Source organism: Mustela nigripes, chromosome 1 (assembly GCF_022355385.1).
Source record: "Mustela nigripes isolate SB6536 chromosome 1, MUSNIG.SB6536, whole genome shotgun sequence".
Classification (NCBI taxonomy): domain Eukaryota; kingdom Metazoa; phylum Chordata; class Mammalia; order Carnivora; family Mustelidae; genus Mustela; species Mustela nigripes.
The window spans coordinates 174,013,333-174,037,395 of NC_081557.1; the positions used below are offsets into that span (position 1 = coordinate 174,013,333).

Genomic DNA, 24,063 nt, shown 5'->3' on the forward strand with positions numbered 1-24,063 from the left:
ATCAGTCTCGACCTCCAAACCAATTTTGAGTGGACTGGAAGGAGGAGCTGGCCTCCCCAGGAACCAGAGGGAAGCAGACCCCAGGCAGAGGTAACAGCAAGAGACAGCCCCCATGATACGGCACACAAACAAAGTCAGTGTGGCAGGACATAGTCAGTTGGGAGAGTTGGAGACCAGACAGGAGTTCATTTCTGTGAAGCCTTATAGGTTACAACCAGGACTTGGGACCTTTCCATAAATGCAGAGAAAAGATCATCTCTTGAATCTGGATCGCATGTGCTCATGACGGCTTCTGTGAAAATACTTTCATTTCACCAGGCTATTTCCTTGATCACTCAAAGCTAAAACTATCTATCTATCCATCTATATCTATCTATCTATCTATCTATCTATCTAAAATATAAATATATTTGTTTATTTAATAAGTTAAATACATATAATAAATAAATAAAAATAATAAATAAATATGTTTATTTATTTATTTTTATTTTTTTCCTCTCTTTGTCGTAGGTACCTGGCTGTACAGAAATGAAAGCGACAAGATCCTGGTGCAGTCAGTCTGCATACAGATCAGAGGGCAAATTCTGCAAAAGCTAGGTAGGGTCATCAAACATTCGAACCTCTCGGGTCTCATTTACAAAAAGGCTGGCTGCGAGAGTTTACCGTGGAATTTTCTTCATGTATCTGGTTACCATTGCTAATCCCCACTTTGCTGAGTTTCCTTATTGAGAAGAAAATGACATTTAAGATCCCAGGAGTGTTATGAACATTAATAGAACAAAATATTTTCTGTTGAGTTTTGTTCAAGAAATACGTAGTTGTATAATGTGATGTGAGCCCTAGGGTTCTCCGTGTTATTTTTGGCCCCTGATTTTCAGTTCTGTGGGCCTCCATGTGCTAGAGTGACACCTTATTCTACACCACCCTGACACCTTACTCATTCATTCCTCCAAGGGCATTCCTGAGCTTGTCAAACAAAATTTATAGAATGCTAACTGTGCTTTAAAATGCATGGCCGCTCCCCTGCTGTTTAGAGCCCAGCAAGCCTGAGCACTCTGCCAATAGTCCAGGAGAGGGCTACTAGCACTGTCCCCACAGACAGAGGAACCTGACCATGGGGGATTGGGGGTGTGGTCTCAAGGAGGGGTCTGAGGAGGGAGGGGCACAGGGCAGAAGCTCTGCTATGGGCTGGAGAGAGGAGGGAAGGAGATTTGCTAGGAGGGAGGAAGGAGCCCCTGGGAGCCCTGTGGGCTTCTTAGCCTATCCCAAAGCTCTTTCCTCACCTAAATGCAGAAGACTTTAAAAAAACATCAAAAAGGAAGAATAAGAAGGAGCTGCAGGTGCTCAAATAAATTTGCAAACTAAAGTGTTTGAAAAAAATAAATTTTTTGAAGATTTTATTTATTTGACAGAGATAGACACAGCAAGAGAGGCAACACAAGCAGGGGGAGTGGAGAGGGAGAAACAGGCTTCTTGCTGAGCAGGAAGCCCAATGCGGGGCTCAGTCCAGGACCCTGGGATCATGACCTGAGCTGAAAGCAGACAGTTAATGACTGAGCCACCCAGGCACTCCAAGTGTTTGAAAATTTTTAACATAGAATAGTAATTAGTTTTCTTATAAATAATGGAATTGATTTTATATACATAAAATCAACAGTAAAAATTATAGATATAATTTATAATTTTTACTGTTTCTCTGTGAAAGGGAAGAATTATCTGTATTAAACTAACTGGAAATATAGGTTGCAGTTTTTCCAACAGATTGTTATCTGCTGATTGCTATCAATATAATTCAATCTCAAGTTTTCCTAACAGGAGCCAATGAGTCTTCTTTCTGTATTAATTTTCAAAGGTATTTTCTTTTTTTTATTATTAACATATGATGTATTATTTGTTTCAGGGGTACAGGTCTATGATTCATCAGTCTTACAGAATTCACAGCACTTATAGCACGTACCCTCCCCAGTGTCCATTCATCAAAGGTATTTTCTTTCATAATACACAGATACTGGCAGTTTGTCCCGTCTCCCCTCTTTTTCCAGGGATGTGGTATGAAGCAGCAGAGCTAATCTGGACCTCCATCATAGGATATTTGACACTTCCCCAGCCAGATAGAAAGGTGATGTATCTAGTGCTTATTTCTTTCTTTTCCTACATTTGTCTTTGGGTGACTATCTCCTTTATGGCACAATTCAGTGTATCATTTGTCAAGTTTATTGGTTCTGTTTTTATTGATTCTGCAAGGGAATAGGACCAGGGACATTTGGTTACCTTCCTCTTGTGTCTTGCCCTGCCCCCACTCACAGCTAGACTCCTGGCATGTATTTAGAGTTTCTGCATTCATTTCTTTCTATCTATCTATCTATTTATTTCTATGACCCATTCATCTCTTTATTTGAGCATGGACTTAGCCTTTCCCTGATTCCACAGCAAAGTTGGGGTGGCCACGTTGCTTATATGTAAAGTCATTTTCCTTGAGTCACTGGACAGGCTTCCATTTGTCCCTGGGGCATCTTTATCTAAGAATTCGAGAGGCAACACTGGCTTTCCTACTTGATGTTTTCCTTCTCTGTGCGTCTGTGGGAATGTTTTCCTTGTTAACTGGAGCAATGGGCCATCTCATTTCCCTGAGCTGTAATCAGCAGTGCCGCTGCCTACAGTCCGTTTACGACACAGACAGAATGGGACACAAGGACTCTGGCTTGAGCCAATTCTTTAGGCCTAGCAGTCTGGAGAAGTTAGGGTTGAGAGTCCAGTAAAGCTCAACTAGGAAACAGTTGTGCTCACCTTAGGTCTATGTCTTCAGGATGTGATGATCTTTCGAGCCCTGTGGCGTCTGTTTAGAATTATTTCCACTGTCGGAATAACAATCACAGTAAGAATAAGAAGAGCAGCCACAGTAGTTCATGTGGAGAACTGACTCTTGCCTTCAGGCCCTGAGAGGAGAGCCGAGATTGACCATAAATTCCTAATCTGTGTTTTGTTTGTTTGTTTCCTACAGGGTATTTCCACATCACTAGGTATACTGGCAGACATCTTTGTTTCCATGAGCAAAAACGATTATGAAAAGTTTAAAAACAATCCGCAGATTAACTTGGTAATTATCACATGTCACAACCGGGGTGCAGAGTGGCCTCCCCTAACAAAACTGCCAACATTTTTGGTGCCCGGTGGGTCAGTCTCGTTCTCACGCCAGGCATCAGGGAGCACAAGTGTCACCCCACTTCGAGTTAGGTGAACAGTCCTGGGGACAATTTCTATGGTGTCCTATTTGGCTAGATTATCTTAGCATCTAGCACAGTACTGGACATACAAGGTCACTAAAAAAAAATGACGAGTGAATGAATGAATATTAAATATCATCGGGGCGATAAATGCTTTGAATCCCACTGATCTTCCAAATCATCACAGAATTCCACTTCCACACTTGGGCCATCTCAGTGATCAGGTAAAACGGTAACAGTTTTATTAAAGATTTTATTTTGTTAAATAAAATAAAACCTGGGGCTTGAAATTAAAACCCTGAGATCAAGAGCTGCGTGTCCTACTGACTGAGCCAGCCAGGTGCCACTAAGGGGTAATCATTGTAAAACTCTTCTGAGCCTCTGTTCAAATCTGAGCCTCAGTCACTTTTCAAGGTTCTTATCCTTAATAGCAATGATTACTAATATTTATGTATTCCTTTACAACTCAATATGTAGGAGCTACATAAAACCCCATTAGATGGGAAGAGCAAAATGTATTATTCCCATTTTAGAGGGAAAAAAACTGAGGTCCAGAGAAACTAAATGAGCTCTATAGTTTGCACACCCAGTAATAAAGAATACTAGGAGAAGAACCAAGGTTTCTGGCCAGTCTAGAACATTAGCATAGACACTGAACTGCTCTCCTGCTCAGCACTGGTATTGAGAGTTTTAATAGTACATGAAGATTACTATTTTTATTAAATACTAAAGTGACAATAAATAGTAACTGTATTTAATAGTAATGTAACACACACAGCTTGCTGCTGGCGATCTGAGTCTTAGCAAAATGTTGCTTTTGCTGTCAGACCAACACACAAGAAAATGGTTATATCCCTTGTTCAGCAAAGTTATCTTTGATGATTGTTTAAAATTATAAACTATCAGGGTACCTGGCTGAGTATGTGACTCCTGATCTCAGAGTCTGAGTTCAAGGCCCACAGTGGGGATAGAGCTTACTTTAAAAAAAAAAAAAAAGATTATTAAATTTTTTAAAAATTGCAAATTTCCTCCCCACCCTGAACCTCCTTGTGACCCCTTCCGGCTTTATTTTTCTCTGGAACACTTATCACCATGTCAGCACTATGCATCTTACTCGTGTTGTGTATTGACTAATCCCCTCCCCTCAGTAGGAAGCGAGGTTATTACAGTCTCACTGTCTGCTATCTCCTTCATGCCTAGAACAGTATTTCTAGGAAAAATGAGGGAGTCTTAATTGCTGTGAAATCATACATTAAAAGGCTCTTTGCCAAGAACAGCGCGGAAATCATCAGCTAATCTGACTGCAAGATATGCAGCTTCTGAGAACAAAGACTTGCACCATCCTCCAGAGAAACTTGTGTCGGTTATTTTGTACAGGCAGGCATTGTGAATTTTGGCACACGTTAGGCCCTCTCTGGGGAGCCAAGGGTTTGTGACGGGATTGTGTGTGGGTGCTGGGGGAGAGGGCACTCAAACCCTCGGGTCTTTTGAGCCACTTCACTCTTTCTTGGCACTGTTCTGAAATAGTTGTAATGAGCGGCAGAGTGTCACTCAGAATCCTGAAACAAAAGCAAAAGAATTTCACAGGCTGCGTTTTGCTAATGGATAAATAATTGTCAATACAATGTTTCGTCTCCTATTTTCTCATAGGGTTTGCTGAAGGAGTTTGACCACCATTTGCTCTCAGCTGCAGAAGCCTGCAAACTGGCCACTGCCTTCAGTCCCTACACACCCCTCTTTGTGCTCTCAGCAGTGGTAAGCAGGGGGCAGCCCCCACCCACCAACCTCTGCCCAGTGAGGGAAGTAACCAGCGAGAGGGAAAAGTCTAACCCAAAGTGGGCTTTGTGCACATCATTAGATAATTATGATCAGGCCTTGTGTATGGAAGGGTTTTATCAGTCAGAGTAGTAACATCCTGGTGAAGGTGGAATTAATTCAGCCTAAGGGTATGATGTTGTCTGCCTTAGACCAAGAGTTCCCAAGCACATCAGAATTGCCCAAGGAGGGATGCCTGGATGGCTCAGTGGGTTGAGCCTCTGCCTTCCGCTCAGGTCATGATCTCAGGGTCCTGGGATCGAGCTCCGAATCGGGCTCTCTGCTTGGAGAGAAACCTTCTTCTTCTCCCTCTTCTCCCTCTCTCTCTCTCTGTCTACTTGTGATCTCTGCCTGTCAAGTAAATAAATAAAATCCTTAAAAAAAAAAAAAAAAAAAAGAATTGCCCAAGGAGTCTTTTCAAAATGCACATTCCTGATCCACCCGAGATCCATTAAACGCAAATCTCTGGGACGGGTATACCAGAAATCTTTCATTTTAAAACACTGCCCTTGTGCACAAAGGGCTTTGGAAGCTGCTACTGTATGGTTTTGACTACTATTAAATAAATGGTGCCTTTGTACATGGTAGCCTTATTTACACAGAGAAAATTACTATGTTCATGTCCCATGCATAGAGTCTCTTTGCTAAAACTAACAACAGAAGTAACAGCAACAACAACTTTATAATCTTTGATCAAAAATATTGGGCCTGAGTCTCCTGGCTGGTTCAGTCAGAATAGCGTGCAACTCTTGATAACTGGGTCATGAATTTGAACTCCACCTTGGGTATAGAGATTACTAAAAGAAATAAATAAATAAATAAACTTGGGGAAAAAAAAGAAGTATCAGGCCCACAGCAAGATGGTAGCTCGAGCTAATTTCTTACCCCCTGATGCCAACCAATCACATACAACCAGACCCTTCTCCCAATTCACCAAAAATACTTTGGGTCCTTGACTCAAGACTTGATTGTGTATTTTCCTTAGAATATCTGCCGCGTGTGTTTATTTTCCTACAACACTTTGAATGACTGTCCTCCAGGAATGAAGTTTTTCCTGATTCAATTCCAGTTTCTAATTCAATGTCTGATTTTGTATTTGGTATTTTCCTCAGAACATCCGTGGCACATGTTTATTGTCCTATAGTAGTTCTGATGACTGTCCTCCAGAAATGAAAAATTCATATCTGTATGAGGCCAAAGAGGCCTTCGAAATTGGCCTCCTCACCAAGAGATATGATGAACCAGCCACTGGAAAACAAGAGCTTCATAGTCTTCTCAAAGCTGCTTTCGGCCTGACCACAGTGCATCAAAGACTCTACGGGGAGACCGAGATTGTCCACGTAGCCAGTCAGCTCTGTAATGAAGCTATGGGAAAACTGTACAGTTTCAGTACTTCCTCTGGAAGTCAGGAGAGAGAAGCTCTCTCTCAGCAGATCTTGTCTATTATCACCCAGGTGAAGGATCATTTACAAATTCAAGGCTTCTCAAATTTAGATGACAAGTCTTATGTTCCAGAGAGTTTCAAGCATGGGTTGGCTAAACCCATCTTGCATGGGCACGTGGATTTCCAAAAAATCCTTGGAGCCTATTCACAGCACCACACTTCAGTGTGTGAAGTATTTGAAAGCTCTTGTGGAAACAACAAAAATCAACAGAAAGATGCAAAAACCAGAGTCTGCATCACTACTCTAAAAACAGAGACAAAAAACGTAGATACTGTGAGTACTGCCGAAGACAAATCACATTTTCAAAAAGCCATGGTAATATCGTCCTCCCAAATGGCTAAGAATAGTCAGGAGACACTCAGGAGGATGAGAGGGAAAAACTGGACCCATTGTGATGCATTTCAAGTCTCCTTGGATCAAGATGTAGAGGCTGAGACTGAGTCACCAGACCACAACCACGGTGAAGGAGCTGTTTTGGACAAGTCTCTGAGTGACAGCCATTGCTCTAGTTGTTGGAGCAAGTTATCAGGGGCTAGTTCTTCTACAAGCTGGGAGGAAGTGAATTATATAGATGATAGGCCAACCAGAAAAGAGCCTTGCAAAGAAGAACATCTTGTGGATACTCAGTGTTCCACTGCCCTGTCTGAAGAGCTAGAGATCAATGAGGAAAGCAGAGCTGTACATCCACTGTCTTCAGAACTTCATGGTCGCTCTCTCCAAGTATCCAAGGATGACAGTTCAGAGTCTTCTCAAAGTCAGCAACACAAACACATGCCCTTAACAACCTTCTGTCCTCATAACACAACAGGCATATTCTTGGCCTCTGGTGCAGGGCTGTTAGAAGGAGCTCCAGATGGTGTGCAGAAAGTCAGAAACATGGGATCCAGAAACACTTGTGCTCATTCCAGTCCCTCGGTTGGTTCTGCTTCTCTGTCCTCTTCTGATTCTGATCCACCCAAGAACATAGCCACATGCTCTTTGATCCGAGAAGAAAGCTTTGAACTAAATGAGCTTCCAGAAATCAACTGCGATGATGAAGACAGGCATGGGGAAGAAATCAAAAGAGGCACAGGCCCTACATTCAAAGATAGTTCCTCCTGGATTGACCCAGAAGGAGAAACAGAGGAAAAAGAAGAGGATATGCCCTTACACTCTCACAAAGCCATGAAGGTGTCTCTGGGCAAAAGTTCTGTGACAGTATGTAGCTCTTCCACTCTTCATTGGCCTGTGCAAAATCCTGACTCAGAAAAGAGCGGCAGCTCAGTCAAAGAGCAGAACATTGACCCTGATGCCTCCACAGTGGATGAGGAGGACCAGCTGCTGGACAACAAAGACGTTCACCCCACCAGTGGGCGTGGCTCTTCTAGCCTATGTGCTCTGAGGCAGCCATATGATCAGGGGGCTGAGACCACTGGTCCATCTGTAAACAGTAACATCGCCTTCCCTGATTTTAGCAAGGACTGCACTACCACAGAGGAAGGAAACAAACCAGGAAACACACTAAACTGCAGCCAGAGCTCCAGCTCATCCTCGCCATGGTGGTTGAAATCACCTGCATTTTTCAGCGGTTCTTCTGAGAGGGAAACCTCATGGTCCTTTCTGAATTCCAGTGGAAGTTCTTTTGTTTCATTGCCAGGAATGATAAGGCAAGAGATCCTAGAGGCTCGAACCCTGCACCCTGATGACTTTGAAAAACTCTTGGCAGGGGTGAGGCATGAGTGGCTGCTACAGAGACTGGAGAATACAGGAGTTTTTAAGCCCAATCAACTCCACCAAGCACACAGTGAGTACAACCTTTTTGGTAGGTAGAACCTCAGGAAGCCTCTGTGTACGGTTGGGGTCCTCTGAAGAGCTTGATGTGTAGAACACTTAAAACTCATGAAAGACACAGACCCCTCTTACACTTTGTGAATATACAGAAAAATATGTACTTTGAGGGTTTCCCTCACTCTTAGTGTGGTGGACGCTAATGGTCACAAAGACTAGAGGCTTATTCAGGCCACCTCATATGTTGGGGGCTTGCTGTGAAGACACACAAGGCAGTAAGGGAGACAAGAATCTTACAGGACCAAGGGACAGTTGGGGTTTAAAAAAGCTCAGCATCTTGTCTTTTCCATGGATTCTCATTACCAACCAGCTGATTTCTGTTTTTCCCCATTCAGATTCTAGGGGGCAGAGTTTGACCTAGTTAAACATCACTCGTGCAGGGCAGAGATTTTCACACCTGTCCGCAAGTTTTCTTCCAGCCAGTGGGTTGAGCAAGTGCCCTCTACTATTGCAATCAGCAATTCCTTCTTGCATATGGAACAGTCCAGTGTCACTTACCATAGCAGGGAGTCAATGTGTCTATTACAGATTAGAAGTGGTGGAGAGGAGGGGAAGGAGACAAAAGAAGGTTGCTCTCTGAGCCCTGAAGATCATATCGTAGCACCCTCTAAGATACTGAAGAATTATTTGAATGAGAGAAAAGAGACAAACTCTGGATTGCTAAGCACTGGATACTATAGTAATAGTTCTTCGGAAGCCTAGGTAGTTGGTTAAGTGTCTAACTCTTGATTTCAGCTCAGGTCGTGATCTCAGGGTCCTAGGTTCTAGGACCCTGTGGAGCACAGCGTCAGGGTCCATGCTCAGTGGGAAGTCTGCTGGAGGATTCTCTCTCTCCCTCTCCCTCTCCCCACTCACTCACTCTCTCTCTTTATCTCTCTCTCTCATATAATCAATCAATCAATCAATAAAGTAGTAGTTTTCAATCTTGTCATCATATAAGAATCCCTAGGGGTAGGGGATCTTTTTAAAATTTCCAGTGCCTCACCCCAGAGTGTCCAATCTAATGAGTCTGCAGTTTGGATCCAGGCATCAGTATTTTTAAGAACTCTTAAAAAAAAATTTTTTTTTTTTTTTAATTTGAAAGAGAAAATGAGAAAGAGCATGAGAAGAGGGAGGGTCAGAGGGAGAAGCAGACTCCCTGCCAAGCAGGGAGCCTGCTGCAGGACTTGATTCCAGGATTCCAGGATTATGACCGGAGCCAATGGCAGTCACTTAACCAAATGGGCCACCCAGGCGCCCTTAAGAGCTCTTCAGTAAGTTTTTATAAAGACAATGTCAGTCACTTCTGTTCAAAGTATTCCAGTGCTTTTCCTGCTGCCTTGAAGTCACACTAAGATACAGATCAGTTTTCACAAAAAGAAGTGAAACGCTACCCTAGTAGTGTCTCCCTATTCACTATTCCCTTTCTAGAGATTCTGTAGGTTCAGAATCACATTTCTTAGAGTTAGGCAACCCTTTATTGTTACACCTATGTGCCAGTTTGTGGGTAAAAAGCCACATGTACGTGATCTCAGACCCAGTAGGGGAATATTATTATCCCCAGTGTACAGATAAGAAAAACAGAGGAAGCACAAATCAAGTTATACATTCCTCCATCTTGGTTCCCCCAATTCACTGCCTTTCCTATGGATGTGTGCCAGCAGCTCGCCTTCTGGGGCAAGAAGCCCCAGCTTCTCTGACTGAGTTACCCAACCCTGTCCACTGTCTTCCCCAGCCTCCAGCCATTTCCCGCCCCCGTCCCAGACCTGTGAGTTTATCTTACTCCAAGTATTTTTCTCTCCTGAGTCACCTGTACCTTCACCCATTATCACGACCTAGATGCAGGAGGTCCTTGTTCACATCATTTCAACTGGGATCCCAAAATGTTGCATTTCTTCTCAGAGTTCCTGTCTTTTCCCTCAAAGAAATGCTTTCTTACTTGCCCTGTTCTGCCTTTCCTTAAGGTGGAGACAGTTTTTTGCTTTTCCTTCTTATCTTTTCCTTCTTCAATTGAATAGAATCGAATTGTACAGTAGCTATATTTTATCAAGTAATTCCTGGACTTTCCCAGCTTAAACAGAACAAGTAAGAGAAAATTAAGGTGCACTTTAATAGATAACCATGGTTTCTGGAGTTGCCAGGAGTCTCTGAGGGGAAGTTACTTCGTTTATTTCTATCTATATGGTCTGGTACCAGTCGTAGGTCCCAGGTCCCCCAGATAATTAGAAGAAAATGCAAGCATATATCACTCTTCCAAGATGGCCTCTGGGGCTTTGCTGCTTAAAAAGACTTTCTTTCCCACTATTTTCAGACAAAAACTCTGGCCTTATCTTAATCCCTCACTATCCAAGCAAAAGATTTTGTGAATCTTCATTACATTTGCAAAGCTTTGGTTTATTGTACTTCACTAACTTTGCAGTAGTAGTCATAGAAGAGGCTGAAATTTGAGAAAATGTTTAAGGAAACTGAAGATTTCAGGCAATTTTTAGTCAACTTTATTCATAAATTGTAACAAACTTTGAAAATAACATCCATTTTTATCTTCTCTTTTTTTTCAGATGCTCTTTTATTAAAATACTCTAAAAAATCAGAACTATGGACAGCCCAAGAAACTATTGTATATTTGGGGGACTACCTGAATGTGAAGAAGAAAGGCAGACAAAGAAATGCTTTTTGGGTTCATCATCTTCATCAGGAAGAAACTCTGGGGAGGTATTTCTTTAAAACATCTATACTTCTAATGTAAAATGGGCTAATTATGACTTTCTGTTACTTAATCACTTACGAGATTTTGAAAGAGTCAGAAAAGTTGGCCACAATGTATATTTTCAGATCCCTACTCCTTTCTCCTCATTAACTGATAATAGTTACCACACACTGAACAACATGATGTCAGCCATTTTATATAGATGTACATGATGTCAAACCTCTCAGGGAGACATTGTTATCCCCACTGTACAGATAAGGAAAATGGAGTTTCTGACTGTATGGCAGGACAGAGAGCCTCAAACACTCCCACTAAAAATGCTGGCAAGAAGTCTAGTTCAACTCTGAAAACTACACTTACATGTAAATAAACGAGTCTTCAAAAAGGGTAGGAAACTCCTTTGTGGCTAGGGATGGAGCATTTTTGGAGGTATAAGTGCATACTGAGTCCTTAAGACACCTCCTGTAGACATTCTGAGTGGGGTAGGATGAGGTGGCAGCTAGTGACCAAAGTTACACGTGTAAGGGAGTGTTTAGAGATCATCCATATAAAAACATCTATAAGGAGAAACTTATATTAAAAAAAAAAAAAAAAAAAAAAAAACCAGGGGCACCAGGGTGGCTCAGTGGTTTAAAACCTCTGCCTTTGGCTCAGGTCATCGTCCCAGGGTCCTGGGATTGAGCCCCAAATCGGGCTTTCTGCTCAGCAGGGAGCCTGCTTCCCCTCTCTCTCTGCCTGCCTCTTTGTGATCTTTGTCTGTCAAATAAATAAATAAAATCTTTTTAAAATTTTTTAAACATACATAAAATAAAAAAACAAAACAAACAAACAAACAAAAAAAACCCCAGGCTCCTGGGTGGCTCAGCTTCTTAAGTGTCCAACTCTTGATTTCGTCTGAGGTCATGATTGATCTCAGGGTCGTGAGATAGAGCCCCATGTCTGTTTTTTCTTGTTCATCATGCAGTCTGCTGGAGATTTTCCCTCTCCATCTGCCCCTCCTCTGGCTCTCTCTCCCTCTCAAATAAATAAATAAATCTTCATTTTTTAAAAAATCCCAGTGAGGTAAACACCTGGAAAGTTTTTTGTTTGGCCTTAGTTCTGCATGACAACTTCAAGCAAAAACTCACCTGAGAAATAGTCACCACAAGTGGTCCCCATTAGGTTTGAGGCCTAATTTTACATCATCTGTGGATTTAAGAAGACCTATAAGCCAAGAGTTTTAAGGTGGACCCTGTTCTTTATCCAAATCCAAATAATGTGAGAAATAAATAGGAAGAGAAGAAATGAGAGAGAGTGAGAAATTGGGTGATTCTTAAACAATGGAAGTATATTTCTTGAAAGGTTGTTGATGATAATGATAATAATAATAATAATAGGAACAAGTACATCTACTTACCAAGTATATATGTGTCAAGCCTTATTTTAACTGATTTATATACTAATTTAATTGATCATCACAAAACACTATGAGACAAGATTTATTATCACCATTTTACAGATGAGGGAACTGAGGCATAAAGATGTTAAGAAACTTGCCCCACATCACACATCCAAGCAATGAACCCATTTGTTATGGGTTGAATGAGTTTTTTAACAGCTCTGTACCTCCAACCTCAAATTCATATGTTGAAGTCATAGTACTTCAGACTGTGATCTTATTGAAAGAGAGTCATTGCAGATATAATTAGATAAGCTGACGTCATTTTGGAATAGGGTGGGCCACTCATCCACTCTGACTGGTATTCTTATAAAAAGGAAATTTGGAGCTAGACCTGCACAAGGAGAATGCATGTCAGATTGTAGTTATGTTGCCACAGAGCAGAAACCACCAAAAGCCAGGAGGGAGGACTGGAGAACATCCTTCTCTAGTGGCTTCAGAGGAAACATGGCCCTGCCGACATCTTGTTCTTGGACTTCCAGGCTCCAGAACTGTGAGAGAATCCATTTCTGTTGTTTAAGTCACTCAATTTATGGCTCTTGGTTATAGTATCCCTAAGAAATTAATACAGCAGGATGTGTCATAGAGGATCTGAAATGGGAAATGAAAGAGAGAATAAGAAATGTGAAAGATGAAAAGAGAGGATCCAACAAATATCTGATCCGAAAAAGATAACAGATCAAATAGAAAAGAATTACTATCTAAATAGATACTACCTGATAATTTCCCAGAATTGCCAAAACACATTAATCTTCAAATACAGGAGTCATAGTAAATCCTAAATAAGAAAAAGAGGGAAGAAACTAGGAAGGAAGGCAGACAGACATTCATAAATCTACTTCTAGCTACATAGCAGTGAAACTTTAGAACACCAAGGATAAAGAAATAATCTTAAAAGCTGTCAAAGAAAAAAGAGTTTACTGCTAACAAATCCTTACTGAAGAAAAATGATCCCAACAAAATGGCAAAAGATGCCAGAAAGAATGGACCTCTGTCCCCAGATTGATGATCCTGTACTTAGGTCTGGAGGTCCTCTGATAGAATGTTTGGGAACGGTTCCAGTACCACGGTTTGCTCAAAGTTCTGAACGGATTCAAAGCTACTGCAAGTGGAGCAACCGGTCTGTCCATAGCAGAAACGCTGGATTACCCCTGTTACAGCAGCTGCTCCTCTGCTGGCTGCTTTCTGATGCCTTAAAGGTTCCTCCTCTGCAGCCTCCACTGTCTGGTTGTCTTTTTTTTTTTTTTTTAAGATTTTATTTATTTATTTTCGAGAGAGTGTGTGAGCAGGGAAAAGGGAAGAGGGAGAGAGAATATCTCGAGTTGATTCTGCATTGAGTGCAGAGCCCATCAACAGGCTTGCTCTCAGGACCCTGAGATCACGATGTGAGCCAAAATTAAGAGTTGGACACTTAACCAACTGACCAATCCAGGTGCCCCTCAGATTTCCCTTCTGAACCCCAGGGGTCTGAATGGCCAAAGCTTCAGCCAACTTGGATTTTATAATCCTATTGGACTCAGTAATTTTTTTTGTTGTTAACATATAATGTATTATTTGTTTCAGTGGTACAGATCTGTGACTCATCAGTCTTACACAATTCACAGCACTCACCATAGCACATACCTTCCCCAGCGTCCATCACCCAGCCACCCCATCCCTCTCATGCCCCTCCCCTCCAGCAACCCTCAGTTTGTTTCCTAAGATTAAGAGTCTCTTATGGTTTGTCTCCCTTTCTGGTTTCATCTTGTTTCATTTTTCCCTCCCTTCCCCTATGATCCTCTGTCTTGTTTCTCAAATTCCTCATATCAGTGAGATCATATGATAATTGTCTCCCTCTGATTGACTTATTTCCCTTAGTGTAATACCCTCTAGTGCCATCCACGTCGTTACAAATGGTAAGATTTATTTTTTTTTTTGGTGGTGGACTCAGTAATTTCTGGAAGTATTTTCTCTAGTTGAGGTCTATAACTCTGACAATTCTCTTTGATTTTTGGAGGTCACTCTGGACACATGCAAATTCCTCATAAATTCACACTGACTTATAGCAAGTATAAACTCCAGTAAAGTGTGATAGTTACTGTTTTGCTCCTTTCAACACTTAATCATTTACTGCCCTCATATGTTGTCTCCAGCTATGCATAAGGCCTTGAAATATACAAATCCTATGTCACACTTTCTTCAAAACGTTCAGGACTAGCACAGGACTACACACATAACAGGTGATGATGGAAACAAGTATTTGTACAGAGGAAGTAATCACAAAAGAAAGGGATAGAGGAAGACTTCAGATTGATTAACTGACCTGTTTAAGGCCATGGTGCAGGTAGTAAAAGATCTGATTGCAGAGCCTGCACTTCCCAGTGTCCATCCTGGCTCCCTAGACTCACCATGGGGGGATGGCCAACTGCTACAGTAACTGGACACTTGCTCTATAATCACCATCGTCCTGGGGCAGTGTATCAGAAAGTGTTCTTCAGGAAAACAAAACCAAGAATATATATATATACACATATAGACAGAGAGTTATTGTCAGGATTTGGCTTGCATATTGATAGAGGCCAGGAAACCTCAAGCTCTGCAGTTGGCCAGCTGGAGACCCAGGAGAGCTAATGGTGTAGTTCCAGGTCAAAGGCCAGCAGGCTCAAGACCAGGAAGAGCTGATGTTTCAGTTCAAGTCCAAAGGCAGGAAAAGACCAGTGTCCCAGCTCAAAGGCAGTGTGACAGGCGGAATTCTCTTCACTTGGGAGAAGGTCATTCTTTTCATTCTATTTTTTGTCCTTCAACTGATTAGATTAGGCCCATCCACATGAGGCAGAGCAATCTGCTTTACTTAGTTTGTTGATTTAAGTGTGAAATTTATCCCAAAACAACCTCACCAAAACAGCCAGAATTATGGTTGATCAAATATCAGGGCACCCTATGGCCAAGTCAAGATAACACATAACATTAGCCATCACCATCAGCCAACGTGAATTATGTTCTCATGTTCAGGAGGCTCTTACAGAATTATTTGAGTCATGAAATAAGAAAGGATAGTTAATATTGACTGTCCAAGGTAGAGAAAGAGTAATGTCTTTCAAGAATTTTTGCATCTCTCCTTTCGTCTCTGCTCTCTGCCTCTGTGATAAGATCACTTTTGCATTTCTTTTGTATGGTTTCTTCCTCTGGTCATAGATATGTTGGGAAAGAGTATAAGGAGCAGAAGGGGCTGTGGCACCACTTCACTGATGTGGAACGGCAAATGACCGCACAGCACTATGTGACAGAATTTAACAAGAGACTTCATGAACAAAAGATTCCAACACAGATATTCTATATCCCATCCACAATATTACTGGTAAGATTAAAGAGGGCAAGTGTTTCGTTCAACAGGTCTATACGTACATATTTGGTAACGTCTAATAAACTCAGTTACCAGACTCCCTCAACTGCTTCATCTTCTTCATCTACTTAGGGAGATGTGTAAGAACTATGACCTTCTAGACCCTGAATACATAATTTGGATCTTCCAAGTCACCCTGTTAAGTCTGGTATCTGGTCCCACATGGTCAAGTGAGCTTTTTTAGTATCCCTTCTTTGTGTACTGGCTGTACTTTCAAAGAGAGAGGAAGGACCCTAAAGATGATGTGGAGTGCAGATTATCCCCTCAACAACCTGATGCATGAATTCACTGTTTTACATCTGTTAGCCCCCACCCCTGGCAGCCAAGGAATTACCAAGTCATAGTTTAAACACCTTTAGTAAGGAAAAATAATTATTCCCTTTTCACTTTCAAACAATTCTACTTGTTAGGAAGTTCTTAGATCTAACCCAAAGGTGTCTTTGTCTGATTTCTACCTATGAATTGCAACTCCACTTTCTGGGGTCATTGAGCCCAATCTGTTTTCACTAAGCTATCTCTTTAAATATAGAAAGACAACCATCCATCTCCACTGACTTTTCTCTTATTTGGGTTAAGAATATCCTACCTTTCCAAATATGTTGGATCCTTGGCTCATTCATACCTAAAGAGGTTTTTTTTTTTTTTTTTACATTGGCCAAAGACATTTTTTGATCCACATTTTGTTACTACCAATTACAGCTACCATCCATTTTTCACTTTCTTTATGTCAAGCACTATGCCAGGCATTTAACACATCAACTCTAACCTTTGAAACAACTTGACAAAAGAGATTATACCCACAAATGTTTGAACTGCTATTCCAGCCCAACATTCCAGGCCATGATTTATCTCCATGACAAGCTAGTTCCCTACAGTAGGTCACTTCATGGCCTCATTTTTATGTGAGTATTTTAATAAAAGAATAAAAATTATTTTAGGTTCCATTATATGCCACATAAAATGTTAGGCACTTTACATGCATTTTTCTCATTTAATTTTTTTTTAACAATGCTATAAAGGTGATTATTATTACAGTATCTGCTTTACCGATGAGCAGACCAAAACCTCTGGAAATAACAGAGTTCCTAAGCGGCAAAGTCTAGGTTCAAAGTGAGGTCTACCCAAGCCCAAAGCCTGTGGCCTTCCTAGTCATTATGGTCTCCCATTTCTACTTTTCAGATTTTGGAAGGCAAGACAATAAAGGGATGTATCAGTGTGGAACCTTACATACTGGGAGAATTTGTGAAGCTATCAAATAACACAAAAGTGGTTAAAACAGAATACAAAGCCACAGAATATGGATTGGCTTATGGCCATTTTTCCTATGAGTATTCTAATCATAAAGATGTTGTAGTCGATTTACAAGGTATGTGAAATTGGGATTTTTATATTTTTAGTGTTATTCATATGTAAACCTGAGGTCTTGTAACTAGCTCTTCCAGTCATTATTTAATTTAATAGACTGTTCAGGGCCTAAATAGACCGCTATTTATAATTCAATTAATTGATTTTACTGCATGTAGCAAATGATGTCTGGAAAAAACATCTAAAGCGTCTACAAGGGTCTAAAGTGTCACAAAATCCGTGAGATCTGGCTCACATTCTGCTGGGCTCAACTCTAGAGCAAATCCATTTTTTAAATTTCATTTAAGTATATTTGAATGATGTAGGTTTTTTAATATTGCATGCTTTAATATGTGGAAAGACTTTCCACTCGCTCTTTTCTTCAGGCCTTTACCTTTATTACAAGTGTGACATTAAGTTTCATATGGGGTCATTGTGAAATAGAAGGTTGTGCACTTGAATCTGACTTTAAAAAAAACTCTGCATTTATATTTTAATTTTATTTCAGTTCATCTAGTATTTTATTTACCGGAATTATTAACCAATACTCTTCATTTAAATGATAAATGAGGTTTCTTATAACTGTTTGTAGTAATGATTCTATGACCATTCTCTAAGATTTTCTCTATCCCCCTTCCATAGCATTTATCATCACTCTCTGTCATATTATGTATTTTACTTATTTATATTGCTTATTAATCTGTCCCACTTCGCCAGAATGTTAGCTCAATGAGTATAGTGATTTTTTACTTATTGCTTAATCCCCAGTACTCAAAACAGTGTCTTGTATAGTGTGTATGCTCAATAAATACTTGCTAAATGAAAAAAAAATACTTGCTAAATGAACAGATGACTTAATGGGTTAAGCAATAAAGCAACTTATGAATCATGAAATGTTCCATAATTAAACTAAGTGCAATTTTTTGCTCTCTAATTCCTTGAAAATTGGTGGTCTAGGTATGTCATATTTGACAAATTTAATTGTCCAATGTTCAGTTTCCCTTCTTAAACCAGTAATTGGAATACACAATACCAAATCCCTTAACAGAAACTTATTAAACATAAACTTCAGTATAACCAAGTTTTTAAAGTATCTCTCTAAATAAATACATTTTATTTTTCTGAAATACTTTACTGACCTTTATAAAGGATTTGATTCTCAGACATATGTATTTCTTTTTTAGGTTGGGTGACTGGTAATGGAAAAGGGCTCATCTATCTGACAGATCCCCAGATTCACTCTGTTGATCAGAATGATGTCACAACCAATTTTGGAAAGAAAGGAATTTTTTACTTTTTTAATCACCAGCATGTGAAATGTAATGAAATATGCCATCGTCTTTCTCTGACAAGACCTTCAGTTGAGAAACCAAATAATTCATAGACTCTCAGGCGGTGTGATGGGATAGGCTTAGTGCTGCTTACCTGTGTGGGGCCCTGTCCTCTTTCCAGGCACACACAGTATGGCACAGTCCATCCGCTTGGGCTGAGGCAGGACCATGGGATTAGTTCTAGACAATGATGTGAGACGAATTGTTGAATATCAGTTTCAGGCCCTTATTTAATTGCCAGTGCAAGTGGAGTTACTTTCCTTCCACCACAACCAGCAGAATATGTCAGGAGATAGCTCCTTATCAGCGTTAAGCCCTACAGTGGGGGCAACCTGAAAAAGTCCCCACCAGACCCATCATGGACACAAAACAGATGAGAAATATACTTTTGTGGCTTAAGCCATTGAGATTTTGGAGCTTTCTGGTCAGTATCTATCAACGATGGTACTATGGGTGTTTTTCCTATCGATATAGGAGTTTTCCATATATATTAAAGAGTTCAGGACAGGGCACCTGGGTGGCTCACTGGGTTAAGCCTCTGCCTTCAGCTCAGGTCATGATCTCTGGGTCCTGGGATTGAGCCCCACATAGGACTCTCTGCCCAGCAGGGAGTCTGCTTCACCCTCTCTCTGCCTACTTGTTATCTCTCTCTGTCAAATAAATAAATAAAATTTTTAAAAAAGAACTCTTTAAAAAAAAAAGAGAGAGTTCAGGACATTGTGATATGAGTTCCTGTTGTTTTCTGTTTGTCTTCTGACATTTAACTTCGTATGAATTTTTTTTTTCCTTGCAGAATTTACTTTATACAGTTGAATTCATTCATCTTTTATTTTATGGTTTCAAGGTTCTAGGTTCTATGTAGATCCTCCTCCCACGAATTTCTTTATTTTTAGAGTACGTTTCTAGTACGTTTACATTTACAAAAGGTCTGAGGGAAGAATGGTGCGTTGTAAGAGGTGACAGTCCACTCCTTGCGCCACACAGATCTGCTTCTTCACACACGTGAGGGGAGCAGCTTTTCCACAGTCTTGTTTAAAAGAAATTTAGAAAAAAGATACTGGTGAGGTATTCCCTTACCGAGGTTAGTCTTTGGGGACGTAGCTGATTTTCATTCTTTCCCTCCTCCACTATTCAGTCTAACTTTCCGTCATTCTGAGGTATTACTTCAGCAAGTCTTGGTGGCTGATCTGGTATGATTCAGACCTCCCCGTATGTGCGGTTTCTACATACTTGATAGAACTTTCCCAGTTCGGGTTACAGGGCAAGTCCGTCCACAGCTGCGGCTGTGGAGGTGAGAACCGTAGAGAGCTCCTGCTGTGGGGGTGCGGTTGACCCACACTCCAGCTCTGAGCCCTCCAGATCACAGTGAAGTCATGTACCGCCCCCCACAACCCCGCACGCTCTCAGCCAGTGACTCAGAAAGGCCAGGAAATCCAGGCTCCGAGTACTTCAGACAGGTGGCTGTACACGACATCTTCCCAGTGGCCTGAGGAAAACCTTCTTAACACTCTGTTGCCGTTTGACTCTCTCCCTTCCCAGTCCTCCTTTGCCCTCTCCTTTCACTGGGACCGCACCTGCATATCCCTCTTCCCAGCCCTTGGCCTTTAGAGTTATTTCTCCCAACAAATATCTTATGTGTCTAATCCCTTTCAGGCATCTGCTTCCTGAACAACCCAAACCAACAAAAGTTTCTTAAAGAAATGGAAAAAACTTCATCCTGTTAACAAAGAGGAAAACTTGTATCATTCCCAAAGATGCAAAAAAAAAGGGCATTTAATAAAATGAAAATCATTTCACGATAGAAAGCTCTCTGCAAACTAAGCGTAAAGGAAAGCTTTCTAAATCTGATAAAGGGATTTTTAAAACTTTAAAAAAAAAAAAAAAACAAAACAGCAATATCATGGGATGCCTGAGTGGCTCAGTGGGTTAAGCCTCTGCCTTTGGCTTAAGTCATGATCTCAGGGTCCTGGGATCAAGCCCCACATTGGGCTCTCTGTGCGGCAGGGAGCCTGCCTCCCCCTCTCTCTCTCTGCCTGCCTCTCTGTCTACTTGTGATCTCTCTTTCCTTGTCAAATAAATAAATAAAATCTTTTTTTTTAAAACAGCAATATTATAATTAACAGTGAGGCACTTAACTTTTTCCATTTGAGAAAAGGAACAAAACAAATTTGCTTACTATCCAAATCCTATGCATCCTTTGTGAAAAAAATTAAAAATAAATACATTGATGTCTGACCCTGGTTTCTGGCATAAGGCGTCTAAAAGCCTTCTAATTCCCAAAGTGATAAGAGCACTAGCTCCTAAATCCCTTGAAATCTTGAGTGATAAGAGTATCTTTTGTTTTAATGAGGCAAACTTGATGAGCTCCTAGATACCTTCTGGTCACCAGCAAGACCACGTCATGATCAGAAGCTTTGAACGTTCAGCCTCACCTCCCATCCTCCTAGAAAGGGAGAAGGCCTAGCAATTGAATTAATGATTAATCATGTCTACATAATGGAGCCCCTGTAAAAATCCCTGAATTACCAATTCTGAGAGCTGCCCGGGTGCTGAACGACATGGAGGTCCTGGGAGGGAGGTGCAGCCACAGAGGGCAGTAAGCTCTGTCGGTGTCGCTCCCCCATACCCTGCCCTATGCATCTCTCCCAGCTGAGGTTCTTATATTTCTTTCATCGTATCCTCTTACAATAAACTAGTGAATAACTTAGTGTTTCCCTGACCCCTGCGAATCACTCTAGCATAGTATCAGACGCGAGGAGGAAGTCATTAGAACCTCAATGAGCAGCCATTCCATAAGAAGTACAGGAAACACCATAAGAAGTAAGACTGCAGGGGTGCCTGGGTGGCTCAGTGGGTTAAGCCGCTGCCTTCGGCTCAGGTCATGATCTCAGGGTCCTGGGATTGAGCCCCGCATCGGGCTCTCTGCTCAGCAGGGATCCTGCTTCCCCCTCTTTCTCTGCCTGCCTCTCTGCCTACTTGTGATCTCTGTCTGTCAAATAAATAAATAAAAATTCTTAAAAAAAAAAAAAAAAAGAAGTAAGACTGCAATTACTGTTGGACGTGAGGGATTCTTGGGAGACTGAGCCCTTAGCCTGTGGGACCTGATGCTAATTCCAGGTAGGGTGTCCTAGACATGAACTGAATGATAGATAGGACATCCAGCTGGTGTCAGAGAATTAGTGTGGGGAGAAAATCCACACCACTGGTTTCAGAAGTACTGTGAATGTGGTGCTAGTGTATGTGAGTAAAGGAGAAATACAAAGGAGTTTCCCCCTCTAAAACATTATAGAAGAATTCCAGCTAATGAACATAGAAGGAATGATGGAATTAGGAAATCACCAAACATCCCTTATTGAAATAATGGACCTGGGCAAAAATCATGGATAACTGTGAATACTATTAGGGGAATAGTTCATCAACTATTTATAGCTTTATAATGGAAGAGTCAGGCTGATGTTACTTTTACCTCAACCAATTGTATCACCAAAAGTGGGACAATGAATCAACGATAAAATAACACTTTGGACACAATTAGGGATTTTTAGTGTTTACTGAGTGTTAGATAAAATTAATGAGGTGATATCTTAAAACAATACTAAAGACAAAAAAAAAAAAAAGTGAAGGTGGAAGTAAGAAAAACTTGGTTCTTTCTCGATAATGTTGAAGCAGGCCTAAGGATACATCGGGCTTCATTATACAAGTCTTTTTCCTTTTGTATATATTTTTAAGTGTCCACAATTTTTTTTAACTAGAAGGTCATAAAAAGAAGAACTACCACGGATTATCCAAAGATGGGTGAATAGAGATGATAAAGACTATAATTTGTATCAACTAAGCTAATCAGAGAAGAATGTAAGAAGGAACGGTCAACAATGTAAAATCCCACAGAAAAATCAAGAAGAAATAGAATATGCCCTGGCTGAGGGCCTGAGGATAACAAGGAGAGATGGCTGACAGCAAAAACAAGTAATTGGTTGACAGAGTGGCCTTCTGGATATTGCAGAATAGAGATCAGCAAACTGTGGCCCCTGGGTCAGACCCTGCCACCAGCATTCCAAATTTAATTGGAACACGGCCACACTCACTCAGTTACATATTATCGGTGGCTGACCTTGTGTTACAATGGCAAAGATGAGCAGTTGTGTCAGAGTCTGTGTCCTACAAAGTCAAAGATATGCACTATCTGGGCCTTTATAGAAAATGTTTGTTAACCCTGGTAGTAGAAGATAAAATCAGAAATAAAGGTCAGGATGTTGACTTAACAAAGAAATATGGGTGTCTCTACCAACACACAAAAAAAGGAGGAAACAATGGGTGAAGAAATTGGAAATCAGAGGTGATAAAGAAGGAAGTTGATGAAAAACATAAAGCATGTGTTGGAGCTCCCTTTTCTTTGTGATGTCAACAGTCTAGGCTATCCATTGAATGAGATGAAGCTAGCAACATCAGGCTAGGAGAGGAGGGAAGGTTATGAAACAATGCATGTTCTATATCATAAAGAGGAGAAATATTTCAACTGAGGAGAATTCACAGAGAATTACATTTTAAAAATCTCTTTAAATTGTTATTTATTTATACCAACATTAATATACCCAACATCTGGCTTAAGAGAGTCAACGTAATACTAATGTTGAAGACTCCAATGGACCTTTCCCTACCTAATCTTCACCTCCTCTTCTATGCGAGAGGCAATCACTACTCAGAAAGTGTTGGTTATCATTCCCTTTAATGTGGCTACACATTTATTTATTTATTTGTTATTCATTTATATTTTGTATAAAAGCAACAATAAATACCCAGTGCTAGGGTGTTTTAAAAAAAAAATTTTAAAAAATGTTTAAAAAAAAAGATTTGTATAAATACAAAAAAGACCAGAAGCATTAAAAATGAGCCAGATTGGCTTTATAGAAAATGAAAGATATAGTCATTGATATTTAACATTTAATAGAAAGGTCAAACAGCAAACTAGGCATCACTCAAGAAAGAATTACTGAAATGCAAAGTAAATGTGAAGAGATCAGCCAAAATGCAGCAGAAAGATAAAGGGATGGAAAATACAAAAGAAAGAATATGAGATTTGGGGGAAAGAAGGAGAGGTCCACCATCATGTGGTGGGGGTTCTAAAAGAGAAAAAGAGAATGAGATAGAATCCTCTTGGTTAAGTGAAGAAAATGAATCAAGAAGAACATGATCAATTGTGTCAAATACTGCTTATAGATAAGAAGAGTACTGTGAATTAAACTATTTACTAGTAACCTCGGTGTGAGCACATATAGTTGAATATTGGGGGTGAAGGCCCAAATGGAAAGACACAATCGTTTTTTATTGCTGCATAACTAATTACCACAACTTAGCAGCTTAACACAACACACATTTATTATCTCACAGTTTTTGTTGGTCAGAAGTCTGGGCACAGCTTAGCTGGTCCTCTGTTCAATGTCTCCCAAGGCTGCGATCAAGGGGTTGGCCAGACTATAATCTTATCTGGAGGTTTGGCAGGGGAAGAGTGCACTTCCAAGTTTACCAACTTGTTTCAAAACTCATCTCCTTACAGTTGTAGGACTGACATTT

At 40.6% G+C, this 24,063-nt stretch overlaps 1 protein-coding gene across 3 annotated transcripts in view; it reads left to right on the plus strand.

Annotated features, from left to right (window-relative positions):
- Positions 1-19,200, plus strand: part of ALPK1 (alpha kinase 1) — a 58,515-nt gene extending 39,315 nt beyond the window's left edge. For 2 of the 3 annotated variants that reach the window (XM_059395171.1, XM_059395181.1), the window contains exons 5-13: positions 511-597; positions 2,043-2,119; positions 3,002-3,097; positions 4,875-4,979; positions 6,152-8,267; positions 10,849-11,002; positions 15,610-15,772; positions 16,997-17,183; positions 18,346-19,200. In XM_059395171.1, coding sequence (XP_059251154.1) covers positions 511-597; positions 2,043-2,119; positions 3,002-3,097; positions 4,875-4,979; positions 6,152-8,267; positions 10,849-11,002; positions 15,610-15,772; positions 16,997-17,183; positions 18,346-18,545 — 3,185 coding nt within the window. In that variant the 3' untranslated portion in view covers positions 18,546-19,200. Of the gene's footprint in view, positions 1-510; positions 598-2,042; positions 2,120-3,001; positions 3,098-4,874; positions 4,980-6,151; positions 8,268-10,848; positions 11,003-15,609; positions 15,773-16,996; positions 17,184-18,345 lie in introns of those variants that run through there. The other variant, XM_059395190.1, reaches the window with a different exon arrangement.
- The last annotated feature ends 4,863 nt before the right edge of the window (positions 19,201-24,063 follow it).